General features: G+C 50.1%; 1 protein-coding gene across 1 annotated transcript in view; it reads left to right on the plus strand.

Annotated features, from left to right (window-relative positions):
• The window catches only part of col28a2a (collagen, type XXVIII, alpha 2a), a 193,380-nt gene that overhangs the window by 15,201 nt on the left and 162,177 nt on the right, over window positions 1-16,002 (plus strand). The window contains exons 4-5 of the mRNA XM_038789427.1: window positions 7,367-7,387; window positions 8,366-8,425. Of these exons, the coding sequence (XP_038645355.1) occupies window positions 7,367-7,387; window positions 8,366-8,425 (81 nt within the window). The remainder of the gene's footprint in view (window positions 1-7,366; window positions 7,388-8,365; window positions 8,426-16,002) is intronic.

Consider the following 16,002-nt stretch of genomic DNA (forward strand, 5'->3'; position numbering starts at 1 on the left):
TGACGAAACAGGTCATTTTCAGGTTGGCAGACTGTAAGTAATGGGGCACCACAAGAATCAGTGCTTAAGAAGAGGAGGGAATTCAACAAGAGTAATGTATCTAAGATTGAGGATGAAATTAGACCAACGGGGAAGGCAGAGGCGCAGTTGAGGAAAGTGAAAGGGCCAGTCTACGAGTATGGGGAGAAAGCAAGTAGGATGCTGGCGCACCAACGTCACAGAAGAAAGGCAGCCAGGGAGATCGGGGGAGTGAGGGATAAGGAAGGTAATACGGTGTTGAGCCCAGAGAGGATCAATGAAGTCTTTAAGGAGTTTTATGGGAAGCTGTATGAGTCAGAACCCCCGAGGGGAGGGGAAGGGATGAAGCAATTTTTGGATCGATTGAGGTTCCCAAGGGTGGACGAGGATCGGGTGGAGGGACTGGGGCCCCGATTGAGTTGGAGGAGATAGTTAAGGGACTGGCAAGTATGCAGTCGGGCAAGGCCCCGGGTCCGGACGGCTTCCCTGTAGAATTTTATAAGAGGTTCTCGGAGCTGCTGAGCCCACTCATGCTCAGAACTTTTAACGAGGCAAAGGAGAGAGGAACCCTCCCCCCGACGATGTTGCAGGCATTGATCTCGCTCATTTTGTAGAGGGAGAAGGATCCGCTTCATTGTGGGTTCTACAGGCCGATATCGCCCCTGAATGTAGATGCCAAATTGTTGGCAAAAGTCCTGGCTACCAGAATAGAGGACTGTGTCCCAGGAGTGATTGAGGAGGATCAGACGGGTTTCGTCAAGGGCAGGCAATTGAACACGAATGTGAGGAGGCTCCTGAATATTATTATGATGCCCTCGGAGGGCGGGGACGCAGAAGTAGTGGCTGCAGTGGATGCTGAGAAGGCCTTTAACAGGGTGGAGTGGAGTACCTGTGGGAAGTGTTAGGTAAGTTTGGATTAGGGGAGGGATTCATAGAGTGGGTGAAGCTACTGTATCAGGCCCCCGTAGTGAGTGTGTCCACGAACCGGCTGAGGTCGGAGTATTTCAGGCTGTACCGAGGGACGAGGCAGGGGTGCCCCCTATCCCTGCGACTATTTGCCCTGGCAATTGAGCCATTGGCCATAGCGCTGAGGACTTCGAGGAACTGGAAGGGGCTGGTCCGGGGTGGGGGGGGGGGGGGGGGGGAACACACACACCGGGTTTCCCTCTACGCGGATGACCTACTATTGTATATTTCGGACCCACTAGATGGGGGAGGTCATGCGGATCCTGGGGGACTTTGGGAGCTTCTCGGGTACAAGTTGAACGTGGGGAAAAGTGAGCTGTTTGTAATCCACGCTAGGGGTCAGGAGGGGAGACTGGATGGTGGAGAGGAACTTTCGATATTTAGGTATACAGATGGCTAGGAACTGGGATGCCCTACACAGGCTTAACTTATCTCGGCTGGTAGAGCAGATGGAGGGAGACTTTAAAAGGTGGGACATGCTCCCGCTTTCACTGGCGGGAAGAGTGCAGACTGTAAAAATGACGGTCCTACCCAGATTCCTGTTCGTTTTTCAGTGCCTCCCCATTTTCATCCCCAAATCCTTCTTCAAGTGGGCGAACAGGATTATCACAGGATTTGTGTGGGAAAACAAGACCCCGCGGGTCAAAAGACTGTTCCTGGAACGTAGCCTGGGTGGGGGGAGGGTTGGCACTGCCGAACTTCTGTAGTTACTATTGGGCGGTGATGCACCATCAATTGGACTCGATTCGTGAAGTAATTCCAAACAACAGGCTTAATACACTAGATATGTGCCCGGCAGTAGACGTACAGAGAAAGGTCGACTGCCAGCCGGTACGGGTTCTTATACCCCGCCTCGTAGGTGGAGCTACCAACCTCTCAGCCAATCACCGGGTAGTCACATGACTAGCCTCAGCCAATTGGCAGAGAGGCACATGACTTGCCTGAGCCAATGGGCAGCGAGTCTTCTGCACCAATGGCAGCATGGTTCTAAGGTACCGTAATCGCCCTAGTCATACTACCACAGGTGGCTAATGTGGCCATGATTAGGAAATGGGTAATGGAGGAGGGGCCGGCGTGGGGGCGGCTTGAGGCGGCGTCATGCAAAGGCACCATCCTAGGGGCACTAGTAATGGCACGGCTTCCGTTCTCGCCGGCACGATACACCACAAGCCCGGTGGTGTCGGCGGCACTGAGGGTCTGGGGTCAGTGGAGGAGGCACAGGAAGGAGGAGGGGGCCTCAGATTGGACCCCGATACGGAACAACCATAGATTTGCTCCGGGCAAGATAGACGGGGGGTTCCAAGGCTGGTATAGGGCAGGCATTAGAAGGATGGGAGACCTGTTTATAGATGGGACTTTCCCTAGCTTGAAGGCGCTGGAGGAGAAGTTCGGCCTGCCCCCGGGAATGCTTTCAGATACCTCCAGGTCCGGGACTTTCTCAAAAAACAGGTGGGGACATTTCCGCGGCTACCGCCTCGAAGGATACAGGACAGAGTGGTATCTGGCATCTGGGTAGGAGAGGGGAAGGTGTTGGACATATACCAGGAGCTGCAGGAGGCGGAGGAAGCCTCAGTGGAGTTGAAGGGCAAGTTGGAGGAGGAGCTGGATGAGGGCCTGTGGGCCGATGCCCTGGGCAGGGTAAATTCCTCCTCATCATGTGCTAGGCTCAGCTGAATTCAGTTTAAGGTGGTGCACCGGGCTCACATGACGACGGCGAGAATGAGTAAGTTCTTTGGGGTGGAAGACAAGTGCGCGAGATGTGTAGGACCATGTCCATATGTTTTGGGCATGCTCGGTGCTTAAAGAATTCTGGCAGAGCTTTGCGAGGGCTATGTCCAGGATTTTGGACATGCGGGTGATGCCGAGTCCAGGAATAGCAATCTTTGGGGTGTCAGAGGATCCGGGAGTGCAGGAAGCGAAAGAGGCCGAAGTGTGGGCCTTTGCCTCCCTGCTAGCCCGGAGTGATGGGGTTCTCCAGGCGGTGGCAACCTTTCCTTGACTTTCTAGGGGAACAGTAAAATGTCAACAGTAGCAGCAACTGGGGGGGGGGGGGGGGGGGGGGGGGGGGGGGGGGGTGGGGGGGGAATTGTCTGTTTAATGTATATTTGAGTTTTGTATAATGATAACAGCCACCTAGTTTTGTTAAATATTTTTTGTTTATTTTTCTGTTATGTAAAAATTCTGGTTGGAAAAAGTTTTAATAAAAACAATTTTTAAAAAAGGATGGAATTAGACAGGCAAGTAAGCTGTGGGGAGGACACAGAGACTGCAAAGGGTTATAGACAGGTTAGGTGAGTGGGCAAGTACATGACTGATGGATTATAGTGTAGAGAAAGATAAAGATAGTCACTGGAGGAGGAAGAAGTAAAAAAGCAGATTATTTTTTTAAAGGTGAGAGACTGGAAAATGTTGGCATGCAAAGGAACCGAGGTGCCCTTGCATATGCATCACAGTAAGCTATCTTGCAGGTACAACAGCAGTTAGGAAAGTGCAGGTACATTATTCAGAATCTGCTGTCTGAAAACTGGATATTCCATTAAATTACATACATATGAACATACAAATTAAGAGCAGAAGTAGGCCATTTGACCTCTCCAGCCTGCTCCGCTATTCAATAAGATCATGGCTGACCTGATTGTGGCCTCAACTCCACATTCTGCAAACCCCAGATAAACCTTTGACACCTTTGTTGGTGAATAGTTTATCTATCTTTCTAAACTCCAATGCATACAGGCCCAGCCTGTGCAACCTTTCCTCAGAAAACAATGCTCCCATCCCAGGTATCGATTGAACCTTCAGTGAACTGTGTCTAAGGCATTTATGTCCTTCCATAAATAAGGAGACTAAAACTATACATAGTACTCGAGATGTGGGCCGGAATTCTCCGATCATTCGCTGGCAGCAGGATTTTCCGGTCTTGCTGGCAGCGCATCCTCGCCTGCAGGTTGGGCAGCACGGTAGCACAGTGGTTAGCACTGCGGCTTCACAGCACCAGGGACCCGGGTTTGATCCCCGGCTTGGGTCACTGTCTATGCGGAGTCTGCACGTTCTCCCCGTGTCTGCGTGGGTTTCCTCCGTGGTGCTCCGGTTTCCTCCCACTAGTCCCGAGAGACGTGCTTGTTGGGTAATTTGGACATTCTGAATTCTCCCTCTGTGCACCCCGAACAGGTGCCGGAATGTGGCGACTAGGGGCTTTTCACAGTAACTTCATTGCAGTGTTAATGTAAGCCTACTTGTGACAATAAAGATGATGATTATTACTATAGGTTTACCGGTGTTGTGAGATGGCTTCAATGGGAATGCCTATTAACAGCAGCGGGATCAGAGAATCCCACCATCAGTGAACGCCGCGCCTCTTCCCAGCGCCGAGAAACACATGGCTGTGTGGCTGGAGAATCCTGCCTGTGGTCCCAGCAACACCCTATACAACTATAGCAACACATCCCTGATTTTATATTAGATTCCCCTTGCAATAAATGATAACATTCCATTTTCCTTCCCAATCACTTGCTGTACCTGCATACTAAGTTTTTTTCCTGATTAGTGTACCAGGACACCCAGATCCTTCTGCAGTTCTGCAATCTCTCTCCATTTAAATATTATGCTGCTTTTCTATTCTTCTGCCAAAGTGGTCAAGTTCACATTATAGACCACCTGTCAAATTTCTGCCCATTCACTTAACCTATCTATATCCCTTTGCAGATTCTTTGGTCCCTCCACACCTTACTGTCCTACCTACCGTGTGTCATCAGCAAATTTAACATCCATACATTCTGTCCCTTCATCCTAGTCATTGATATAAATTGTAAAAGGTTGAGGCCCTGGACTGATCCCTGTGGCATTCTACTCATCACAAAAAATACACCTTTATCCCTACTCTCTGCTTCCTGTTAGCCAACCAATCCTCTATCCATGCTAATATGAAATGAAAAATGAAAATGAAATGAAAATCGCTTATTGTCACAAGTAGGCTTCAAATTAAGTTACTATGAAAAGCCCCTCGTCGGCACATTCTGCTGTCTGTTCGGGGAGGCTGGTACGGGAATTGAACTGTGCTGCTGCCCTGCCTTGGTCTGCTTTCAAAGCCAGCAATTTAGCCCTGTGCTAAACCTGCCCCTTTTAATATATTACTATCGTACCATTTTGCATGATAACCTTTGGTGTGATATCTCATCCAATGCCTTCTGGAAAGCTAAGCACTGCACATCCACAGGTTCCCCTTTATCCATATTGCTTGTTGCTTCCTCAAAGAGCTCCAATAAATAAGTCAAATGTGATTTCCCTTTCACAAAGCCATGTTGACTCTGTCTTATTGCATTGAGTCTGCCTTATTGCATTGAGATTTTCTAAGTGCCTCCTTAACAATAGATTCCAACAATTTCCCTGTGACAGATGTTAAGCTAAAACTGGCTGCATATTCCTGCTTTCTGTCCCTATCCTTTCTTGAATAAAGGAGTCATATTCGGTATTTTGCAATCTGATGGCATCTTTCTAAAATCTAGGGAAGTTTGAAAATGTAAAACCAGTGCATCAAATTGATGGCGACTTGTCTGTTTTGAAGGCAGTGCACTCTGATTCCAAAGTGGCTATCCATATCAAAAGAGGCACCCAGCGCTTGTGTCTCAAATCGGCAGGAGTGCTTTTGCATCTACCAATCTGAGGCCTAATGCCTATTTTATGCTCTCCATTTCATAGAATCCCTACAGTGCAGAAGGAGACTATTCGGCCCATTGAGTCTGCACCAGCCCTTGGAAAGAGCACCCCTATTTAAGCCCACGCCTCCACCCTATCCCTGTTACCCAGTTACCCCACCTTTTTGGCCACTCCGGGCAATTTAACCTAACCGGCACATCTTTGGACTGTGGGAGGAAACCGGAGCACCCGGAGTAAACCCACACAGACATTGGGAGAAAGTGCAAACTCTACACAGACAGTCACCCGAGGCCAGAATTGAACCCGGGTCCTGGAACCATGAGGCAGCAGTGCTAACCACTGTGCCGCTGTACCCCATTTATGCAATTAGTTTGTCCTGAGTGATCATTTGAATGATGGAGGCTTGTTGCTATCTCTTACATTAAAGCGGGTTTTGTTGAGTGGTAAGTAAATAGCATTACAAAGGGGCATGTTTCTAGAAGTACAAGTAAGATGTTTAATATTCTGAAAGTATGGGTGGCATAGTGGCACAGTGATTAACACTACTGTCTCACAGCACCTAGGTGACTGTGTGGAGTCTGCACATCCTCCCCGTGTGTGTGTGTGGGTTACCTCCGGGTGCTCTGGTTTCATCCCACAGTCCAAAAATGTGCAGGTTAGGTGGACTGGCCATGCTAAATTGCCCCTAGGTGTCCAAAGGTTAGATGTGGTTATGGGAACGGCGCGAGCGTGAGGGCCTAGGTCGGGTGCTCTTTCGGAGGATTGGTGCAGACTTGACGGGCCGAATGGCCTCCTGCACTGTAGGAATTCTAAGATCCTTCTATGATTCTATGCCTGTCAGGTGATATGACATGTGATATATTACTTCAGTAAATTTGCCCATTTTAGTGTGTGGCAAACCAATGACTCATCCAAGATAAAGCAGGACCACAAGGATATAAGTGATGTGATTGGCTGCATTATATCTGAATGGGATAGGCTTGATGGTCAGATAGTCTTTTCATGCCTTCTTTTCATTTGTTTGTATTTTAATGTAAGATGTTAGACTACCTGTTAATAACTTCATAGGAATATTACTGGTAAATGATTTTTATTTTGGAAATAGTTTTCATACACCATAGTGTTAGCCGCAATGTACCTGTGGCTGTCGACTGCTCTATCACTTGCTATTCAGAGAGGATCATCAGAGAGAAATGAGATATGTTGCTGACAAGCACCTGTTTGTTATCTGGAAATAGCACCATGGGAAACTGGGAGGAATGTATAAAGGGCATCTGAATTGATAGTGCCTGTTTTCCACTACCACCCAAAGACAAAATTGCCCCCAACTGCACCCAAATTCACCGCAAACATCCTTCCCTCCAAAGTTCATTGTGGATTTGTTTAGATAGGCTGTTCTCGGGCAGTGGCTGTGCAACTGAGGTTATATTAAGAATGAAATAATGTTGATGAATTAAATCTGCATAATTACACTTCATGGAAATATAAATTGGTGTCACCGTACACAATGAGTGCCTGCGATAAATTACTTTGTATTAAAAGCATCATTCTGGTAAGGACAGCACCAAAATAGCAAATGTAACTTCCCAAACCCGTACACTCATTAGGAGATTCTCTGACCTGTCTGTCTCTCAAGCATGAGTGGGTACTGGGAGTGTGGGATCCAGTAGTGACGTTCTAAAGTGCAATTCAATTTCAGAAAACTAATTTTTGTTCCTTATCTTTGCAGGCGGAGTTGGCTGATGAAGGAGTAAGTGTGACTTGTTTCCAAAGAAATTAATTTATAGATATGATATATAAAATTATCTTTTGCTTATGGAATATTAGGTAGATCATTCAATTGCTATCAACTTTTCACATGATCGATATAGCAAGATCTGTAGAATGAGCCAGCTTATTTTAAGATGCATTTTCTTTTCAGGATGAGAAATACCCATAAGATTAGCCCCACCTCTTACTGGAATCTTTCTTATATCCCTCACACTTTCTTCCACCCACACCCAGTTCCTGGGAGAAGCAGACCTGTGTCCAATTTAAAAAAAACACTATTAAAGTTTGCAAGACACAAACTGTTAGTTATTGCTCAAGATCTTTTTCCAATGATCCTGTAGTTTTCCAAAATTGCAACTGATGCTTACTTGAAAGACTGTAAGAAGTCAGTCTTCACTATCAGCTCCAGAATCCTACCCCCTCTCAAAAAAATGTTAGCCGTACTATTTAAATTTAAACGTGTGACCTCTGTCCCCACTCAAATACTTGTCACCCTTAATTATTTTAAATACCCGAATCAGATCCCTCTGCCTTTGCCTCTCCATAATTCTTCGAATTAACAAACCTTTATATATCCCGCTGATCGTGGTCACCAATTTAGACTGAGGGAAGACTCAGGGCCCTGTTCAGTTTTGTCACACAGTCTCCTGGCATTTTGGCTGGACTTCTCTCACTCCAAACCCCATGTTCTCCAATAAACAAAACCATTTTATGGAGATTATTGTGGAGCCAAATATAACATTGGGTGGAATTTTCTGGCCGTTCACTCTGGCAGGATCTTACACACCGATGGCACATCCCCACCCTGGGTTTCACGGCGGCGAGGGAGTATTCAACGAGAAACCCATGTTGACAACGGCATGCCGACAATTGGCGAGCAGCCCTCCACCGCGGAGGGGGGAGGAAAGTCCCACCCTAATATGTGCGTGTGTTTCTAATAAATATTTTTGAATTTCAGTGCCCCAAAACACCAAAATGTATTTGCGAGAAAGGAGAAAGAGGTCCACCTGGTTCTTCTGTAAGTTACATTCTTCTTTTGAATATCATTTTCTACCTCTGCTAACTCAAACTGTGGTTAAATTTATAGATTTGATAGCTAGAGTGGTGTTGACAGCATGAAGGCTAGGGCCTTGAGATGCTCTAGAGATGAAAGGATATTACATGATCAAATTCAGCCTGATCAAATATAGCTTGAATCCTGTTCGGACAGAAAATATTTTAAGTTTCTTTGGGGAAAAGCACTTAGTTGAAGGGAATTTAGAAAAATTGCTTTTACATTTGTGTTTTAAACTTTTTGTTGTTATGGTGTCACCATCTAAACATCTATTATTCTTTTTCCTGTCTATTCCCCAATATTACATTTTCATAATCTATGTTTTATCCCTGGTAAGATATCCATCATTCATTCCTCACTATCTTGTCAGGGATATTTCTTCCAAATTTCTTTTCATTTTGCGTAATTGCATTTTCCCATTAGGCAGAGCGTACATTTATGTTGTTGGTGCAAGTTAGAGATCTTTATAATGCTTTAAAATCATGAGCAAGTCGTGTCCACCTTTGGAACCGTGGATATCATCCCTGACATAAACGATCAAATCTTCACTGGGGAATACAGCCAAGATTGTGGACTCAGCATGGTGAGTATTATTTGGAGAAGGTCAATTCTATCCCCTGAGCTCCATCTCTTCCCTTCCTCCCATAAATTAACCAGATTGGGATATGGAATTTATGATCTGTGTAATCATAGGCAGAATTCCTTGCCCTACTACCAATACTTTATTATTGTTTTGTCAACATAAAATTTAAAACATAGAATCCCTACAGTGCAGAAGGAGGCCATCCGGCCCATCGGGTCAGCACCGAACCTTTGAACGATTACCCCACCCTAAGAGGCAATTTAGCAAATCCAGTTCAACTAACTTGCACATCTTTGGGCTGTGGGAGGAATTCGGAACACCCGGAGGAATCCCACGCAGACGCGGGGAGAATGTTCAAACGCGACACTGTCACCTGAGGTCGGAATAAAACCCGGGTCCCTGGCGCTGTAAGGCAGCAGTGCTAACCACAGAAAGAGATTGCATTGTACCACCCTGGAACAGCACATTGTAGAATAGTAGGACAGTATAACATGGAAGGAGGTCCATCAAGTCTGCACTGACTCTTTTGAAGAACAATCCAGTACGCCTTACTCCCTTCTCTTGCTCCATAACTTTGCATTTTTTTTCAGCTTTATTATTTATGCAGCTTCCTTTTTGCAGGCTGCCATCGAATTCCACATTATTTTGGGGAGAGGGGGTGGTGGAAGAGGAGGAACATCCGGAAGCCTCAGGGTGGAGGGTAGCCAAGTACAGGGGCTTGGCAAGATGAGGCACTTAACTCCTGGATCCATCAGTCTTCAACTTCCTGTGGCTGTCAAGTTTCCTGAAGCCTGACTTCTGGTGGTGACCACGGAGTGAACGGTCGCACATTTAGCAGCTCCCGCTTTTAGTGGTCTTTTAACGGCTTTCAAGCTGTATTTCCGTTGGAATTTTTCAACATAAGTGGATAAAGGCGAGAGGAGAAGAGGACGACCCCTAGTTTATGGAGCTGTGACCAAGAAACAATCGTAAAAGAAGAAATCAAAAGTTGGTCGGGAGTGAAATCCGAGTTGGTGGATGCAACGGCAGAGAAGCAAAGTTCGACCACGCCAGCTCAATGGACAATGGATCAGTGAGTAAAACACTTGGATGAGAAGTTTGCCTGGCATCGTAAGGAGTGTGCGGAGGACCTGACATGGGCGGTAGCCTCGATTTAAGGAGGTGGTCAACTGGATGGAAGAGAAAGTGACGACCCAGGGACAGGAGATCCAAAGGTTGCAGGAGCTGGCGGTGGAACAAGAGGAGCAGCCCACTGCGATGGCTTTGGAAATTAATACCATGCAGGATCGGCAGAAACGGCTGTTGGAGAAGGTTGAGGACCTAGACAATCGTTCTAACAGGCAAAATATCCAGATCATCGGTTTGCCAGAGGGAAAGGAGGGATCGGGTGCCAGTGCGCATGTCGGAAGATGCTGGAGAAGATCCTCGGGGCAGATGCTTTCAACAGGCTGTTAGAGGTGGACCCGGCTCACAGGGTGCTCATGCGTAAGCCCCAGGGGCGTGAGCCCCCGAGGGCAATGGTGGTGAGGCTGCATCGGCCAGGCAGGCATAATGGTTCATGTGGGAAGATTATGAGATACGGGTGTATCAAGACTTGGGAGGAGAACTCGCAAAGAGGAGGGCTAGTTTTAATAAGGTGGCCCTGTATGCGAAGGGAATAAAGTTTGGACTGCTCTACCCGCCCGTCTTTGGGTGACCTCCGAGAACCGGGAACTATGGGCGGAATTCTCCGCTCCCGGGAAAAATCGGGAAGGCCGTCGTGAACTCGGCCGAGTTTCACGACGGCCTCGGACGCCGCTCCTCTCACCGTATTCACCCCCACCCGGGGGGCTAGGAGCGGCGCTCCGTTATTCTCGGCGGCCGGGCCTTTACACTTGCGTCAAGGCGGCGCGCCAAGAATGACGCAGCCGTCGTGCCCAAGTGACGTCAGACGCGCATGCGCAGGTTGGCCGGCTCCAACCCGCGCATGCGCAGCTGATGTCACGACGGCATGCACGGTGGACGTCTTCCCCTCCGCTGCCCCGCAAGACGTGGCGGCTTGATCTTGCGAGGCGGCGGAGGGGAAAGAGTGCGTCGCTTTGAGATGCCGGCCCGATGATCGGTGGGCACCGATCGCGGACCAGTCCCCTCCCGAGCACGGCCGTGGTGCTCACTCCCCTCTCCGCCCCCCACAAGCTTCAAACGGGCCTTTAGCGCCCATGTTCACGACGGCATCGACCAGGTGTGGTTGCCGCTGTCGTGAAACGGTCGCGAACGGCAGGCAGCTCGGCCCATCCGGGTCGGAGAATTGCCGGTCGCCGTGAAAAACGGCGAGCGCGAGTCTTCCGGGGGGGGGGGCGGGGGCTATATTTTGGGCAAGCTATATTTTGGCTTGCTGGAAGAAGTGGCGGTCTTCATGAAGGACGATAATCTGGTAGAGGCATAATGACTTTAAAATCTAAATGGTAGTCGGCTGAGTTAAAAGTTTTGTGTTGCTTTATATTTAATAAATCTCAGCCTTTCACTATAACTTAAGTTGCGGGGATCGGGAAAAGAAGGATATCTCGGATTGGTTTGATTTTGATCCGTTGCTTTATGTACCGAGGTACAGTAAAAGAGTTTTTAAGTTGCAATGTTCTAGAGGGGAAAGAAAAAAGAAAAGGGGGGCGATTCTCCAATGTGGAGCTCAAGTGTTCGCGCCGTCGTGAACGCCGTCGCGTTTCACGATGGCGCGAACCGGGCCCGGGTACGTCCAATTCTGGCCCCCACATGCTTCCTGCGCATGCGCAGGGGACTTCTTTAGTGCGCCGGCCCCGACTCAAGATGGAGTCGGTGTTCAGGGGCCGGCCTCGCCAGAAAATAGGCCCGAGGGGCGGTGAGGCCGGCCCGCCGATCGGTGGGCCCCGATCGCGGGCCAGACCCCATCAGAGGCCCCCCCACCCAGTGAAGGAGCCCCCCACACAGGCCCCCCCTCCCCTCCCCCCCGACCGTTCGCGCAGAGTTCCCGCCGGCAGCGACCAGCGGTGAACGGGGCCTGCGGGACCCATGTGGGCCGGAGAATCAGCGGCCCCGCCGATTCCCGCGGCCAGCGCCGCACCAAACGCGCCGTTGCAAATGGCGCCGATTCTCCGCACCTCGGAGAATCGCGGGCCGACATCGGGGCGTCGTGGCGCGGTTGCGGTGATTCTCCAGCCCAGCGCGGGGCTCGGAAAATCGCCCCCAAGATGTTTGAGAAAATTTTTTTTCCTATCCTGCTTTATTTTTCTTCTATTGTTTTTGGCTCTGTTTGAAGGTAATGGCACTGATAAGATGTTGTAAAGGGAGGAGGGGTGGGCCTCTGCTCCCAGACCTTGGGGGATTGTTTGCCTTCTTTCGGTAGGGGGAGGGGAGGATCCAGCATATGGTAGGAAGCTCGGCGGCAGGGGTGGGAGCTGCTAAGCTAGCTGGGAGAGCTGGTTCACAGGGGCAAAGTGGGGGGAGAGCTGAAGAGACACAGAGACGGAGTGGGGGAGTGGGTGGGGGTGGGAGGGGACTACTGACGACTGGGGGACTTTTAGGAGATTGGAGATGGAGACCAGATGGCGGTGGCTGCTGAGGGGCGGGCCAGGGGAGGGGTGGGACATGGGCTAAGGGTTGGCCTAGGAAAGGTCATGGCTGATTGACAGGGAAGGAGGGCAGGAACCCCACCCCCCGATCAGACTGGTTATGTGGAATGTTCGTGGACTGAATGGGTCGGTCAAAAGGGCCCGTGTGTTCGCACACTTGAGACAGCTAAAAGTGGATGTGGCCATGCTACAGGAGACACACTTGAAGCTGGGAGACCAAGTTAGACTGGAGAAGGGATGGATCGGACAGGTATTCCATTCGGGACTGGACTTTAAAACAAGGGGAGTGGCCATCCTGATGAACAAAAGGGTGGCATTTGAGGTAGGGAAGTTGGAGGCAGACCCCGGAGGCAGATTTATTATGGTTAGTGGGAAACTGGAGGGAATGGCAGTGGTGTTGGTAAATATATATGCCCCAAACTGGGATGATGTCGTGTTTGTCAGGAAGGTGCTGGGAAAGATCCCAGAGCTTGACTCGCACCGGTTGGTTATAGGGATGTGACTTCAACACGGTCCTGGATCCGAGAATGAACCGGTCGAGTTCTAGGTCAGGGAAGGTATCAGCAATGGCGAAAGAACTGCGGGGATTCACAGAGCGCATGGAGGCGTTGATCCGTGGAGATTTGAGATGTCATTGAGCAAGGAATATTCATTCTACTCTCATGTGCACAAGGCATACTCCAGGATAAATTTCTTTGTACTGGACTGTTAGCGGGGGTGGAGGACACTGAGTACTCAGCAATTGAGGTGTCAGACCACATGCCACATTGGATAGACCTGCGGTAAGCACAGGAAAGTCCCAGTGGAGATTAGATGCAGGGCTGTTAGCGGACGACGAGACCTGTGCGCGAGTGAGGAAGGTCATTCGGGGGTATATAATGAACAACCGCATGGGAGAGACCGCGGCTGGGGTAGTGTGGGAGGCATTAAAGGCGGTTATTAGAGGGGAATGTATTTTCATTCAGGCCCATAGGGAGAAGACTGAACGGGCGGAGTTGGACCGGTTGGTAGGAGAAATCTTACAGGTGGACAGGAGGTATGCGGAGTCTCCGAATGAGGAGCTCCTAACAGAGCGTCAGAGACTCCAAATGGAATTTGGGCTCCTTTCCACAGGTAAGGCGGAGGGTCAGCTGAGGAGGGTAAAAGGGGCAATATATGAGCATGTGGAGAAAGCTAACAGGATGCTCGCGCATCAGCTGAGGAAACAGGAGGCGGGGAGAGAAATAGGGAAAATAAAGGATATGAGAGGGAAGGTAGTGATAGATCCGGGGGCAGTTAATGATGTGTTCCGTGAATTGTATAGTCGACTACATGAGTCAGAACCCCCGGTCGGGGAGGAGGGTATGAATCGATTCCTGGAGAGGCTGGAGTTCCCGAAGGTAGATGAGCTGGTGGAAGTCCTGGGGGGCCCAATTGGGCTCGGGGGAGGTGATAGACGGATTGGGGGCGATGCAATCTGGTAAGGCCCTGGGACCTGATGGATTCCTAGTGGAATTTTATAAAAAGTTCCCTGGGCTACTGGGCCACTTCTGGTCAAGGCTTTTAATGAGTCCAAGGAGTTGGGAGTGCTTCCCCCAACGCTATCACAGGATTCAATCTCTCTCATCCTGAAGCGAGACAAGGACCTGGAGATTGTACAGGCCAATTTCCCTTTTGTAGATGCTAAATTGCTGACAAAGGTCTGGGTCACCCGAATAGAGGACTGTGTCCCGGAGGTAATCGGGGAGGATCAGACGGGATTTGTAAATGGCAGGCACCTGACGTCCAATATTTGATGGCTTCTTAATGTTATAATGATGCCAGCGGAGGGGCGCGATGTTGACGTGGCAGTTGCCATGGACGCAGAGAAGGCTTTCGACCGGGTGGAGTGGAAGTACCTCCTGGATATTTTAGGCAGGTTTGGGTTCGGGCAGGGATTTGTGGATTGGATCCGGTTGTTGTATCAGGCTCCGGTGGCAAATGTAAGAACCAACCGAGTCCGGTCAGAATACTTTAGTCTTTGTAGGCAGAAAAGGCAGGGATGCCCGCTCTCCCCATTACTGTTTTCCCTAGCCATGGAGCCCTTGGCAATGGCCGTTAGATCATCGAATGCCTGGCAGGGGCTAGTTAGTGGGGAGGGGGGGGGGGGGGGGGGTGGAGCACAGGGTCTCTCTCTATGCGGACGACTTGCTGCTCTATGTCACAGACCCGCGGGGGAGGGGGGGGGTGCCCGAAATCATGGAGATACTAGGAGAATTTGGGCGATTTTCAGGTTACAAGTTAAATATGGGAAAGGGTGAGATGTTTGTGATCCAGGCACGGGGACAGGAAAGGAGAATGAAGGAGTTACCTTTTAAAGTGGCTGAGAGAAGTTTTAGATATCTGGGGATTCAAGTGGCTAAGGATTGGGGGCAGCTTCCTAAGTTAAATCTGGGCAAAGCAGTGGATAAAATGAGAAGGGACATCTTACCTGGCGGGACCTCGGAGTGTATCCTTTCGGGTGTGGCCTGGTGGGGGGGAGGGGGTGTCCGACCCCGGGGGGGGGCCTCCGCGGTGGCCTGGCCTGCGATCGGGGCCTATCGATCGGCGGGCCGGCCTCTCGGACTGGGGGTGTCTTTTGTTCCGCGACGGCCCCTGTAGCCCTACACCATGTTGCAGCGGGGCCGGCGCGGAGAAGGGAGCCACCGAGCATGCACGCAATCGCGCCAGTCGCACTGTGCATGTGCAGAACTGCGGGGCCCATCTGACGCCGGTATTGGCAGTTGGAGCAGCCTGAGTCACTGCAGTGCCATGCTGGCCCCCTATAGGGGTCAGAATCGCTGATCCTGAGGGCATGCTGACGCCGTCGAGAAAGTGACGACGTTTACGATGGCGTCAACACTTAGCCTCAGGATCAGAGAATCCTGCCCAATGTCTTCCGATTTTTGTCCCAAAGGCTTTTTTCAGGAAAATGAACGCGTCGATCTCTGGTTTTATCTGGGCGGATAAAACCTCGTGAGTAAAGAAGGCACTCCTGGAACGGGGTCGCAGAGAGGGGGGCTTGGCCCTCCCGAGCTTTATCAACTATTACTGGGTGGCCAACATATCGAGGGTCAGGAAGTGGGTAGTGGGGGAGGGGTTGGTTTGGGAGTGGATGGAAGAGCCATCCTGCAAGGGTACGAGTTTGGAGGCTTTACTAACGGCGCCTCTGCCGTTCTCGCCGGCCCAGTGCTCTCCACACCCTGTGGTGGTGGCAGCCCTAAGGGTGTGGGCGCAATGGAGGCAGCACAAGAGATTGGAGGGGGCGTCAGTGTGGTCACCGATTTGTGACAACCACCAGTTTGCCCCAGGAGGGCTGGATGGGGGCTTTAAGAGATGGCAGCTGGGCAGGGTTTGAGAGATTTGGAGACCTATTC

The sequence above is a fragment of the Scyliorhinus canicula genome, chromosome 2 (genome assembly GCF_902713615.1).
Source record: "Scyliorhinus canicula chromosome 2, sScyCan1.1, whole genome shotgun sequence".
NCBI lineage: Eukaryota > Metazoa > Chordata > Chondrichthyes > Carcharhiniformes > Scyliorhinidae > Scyliorhinus > Scyliorhinus canicula.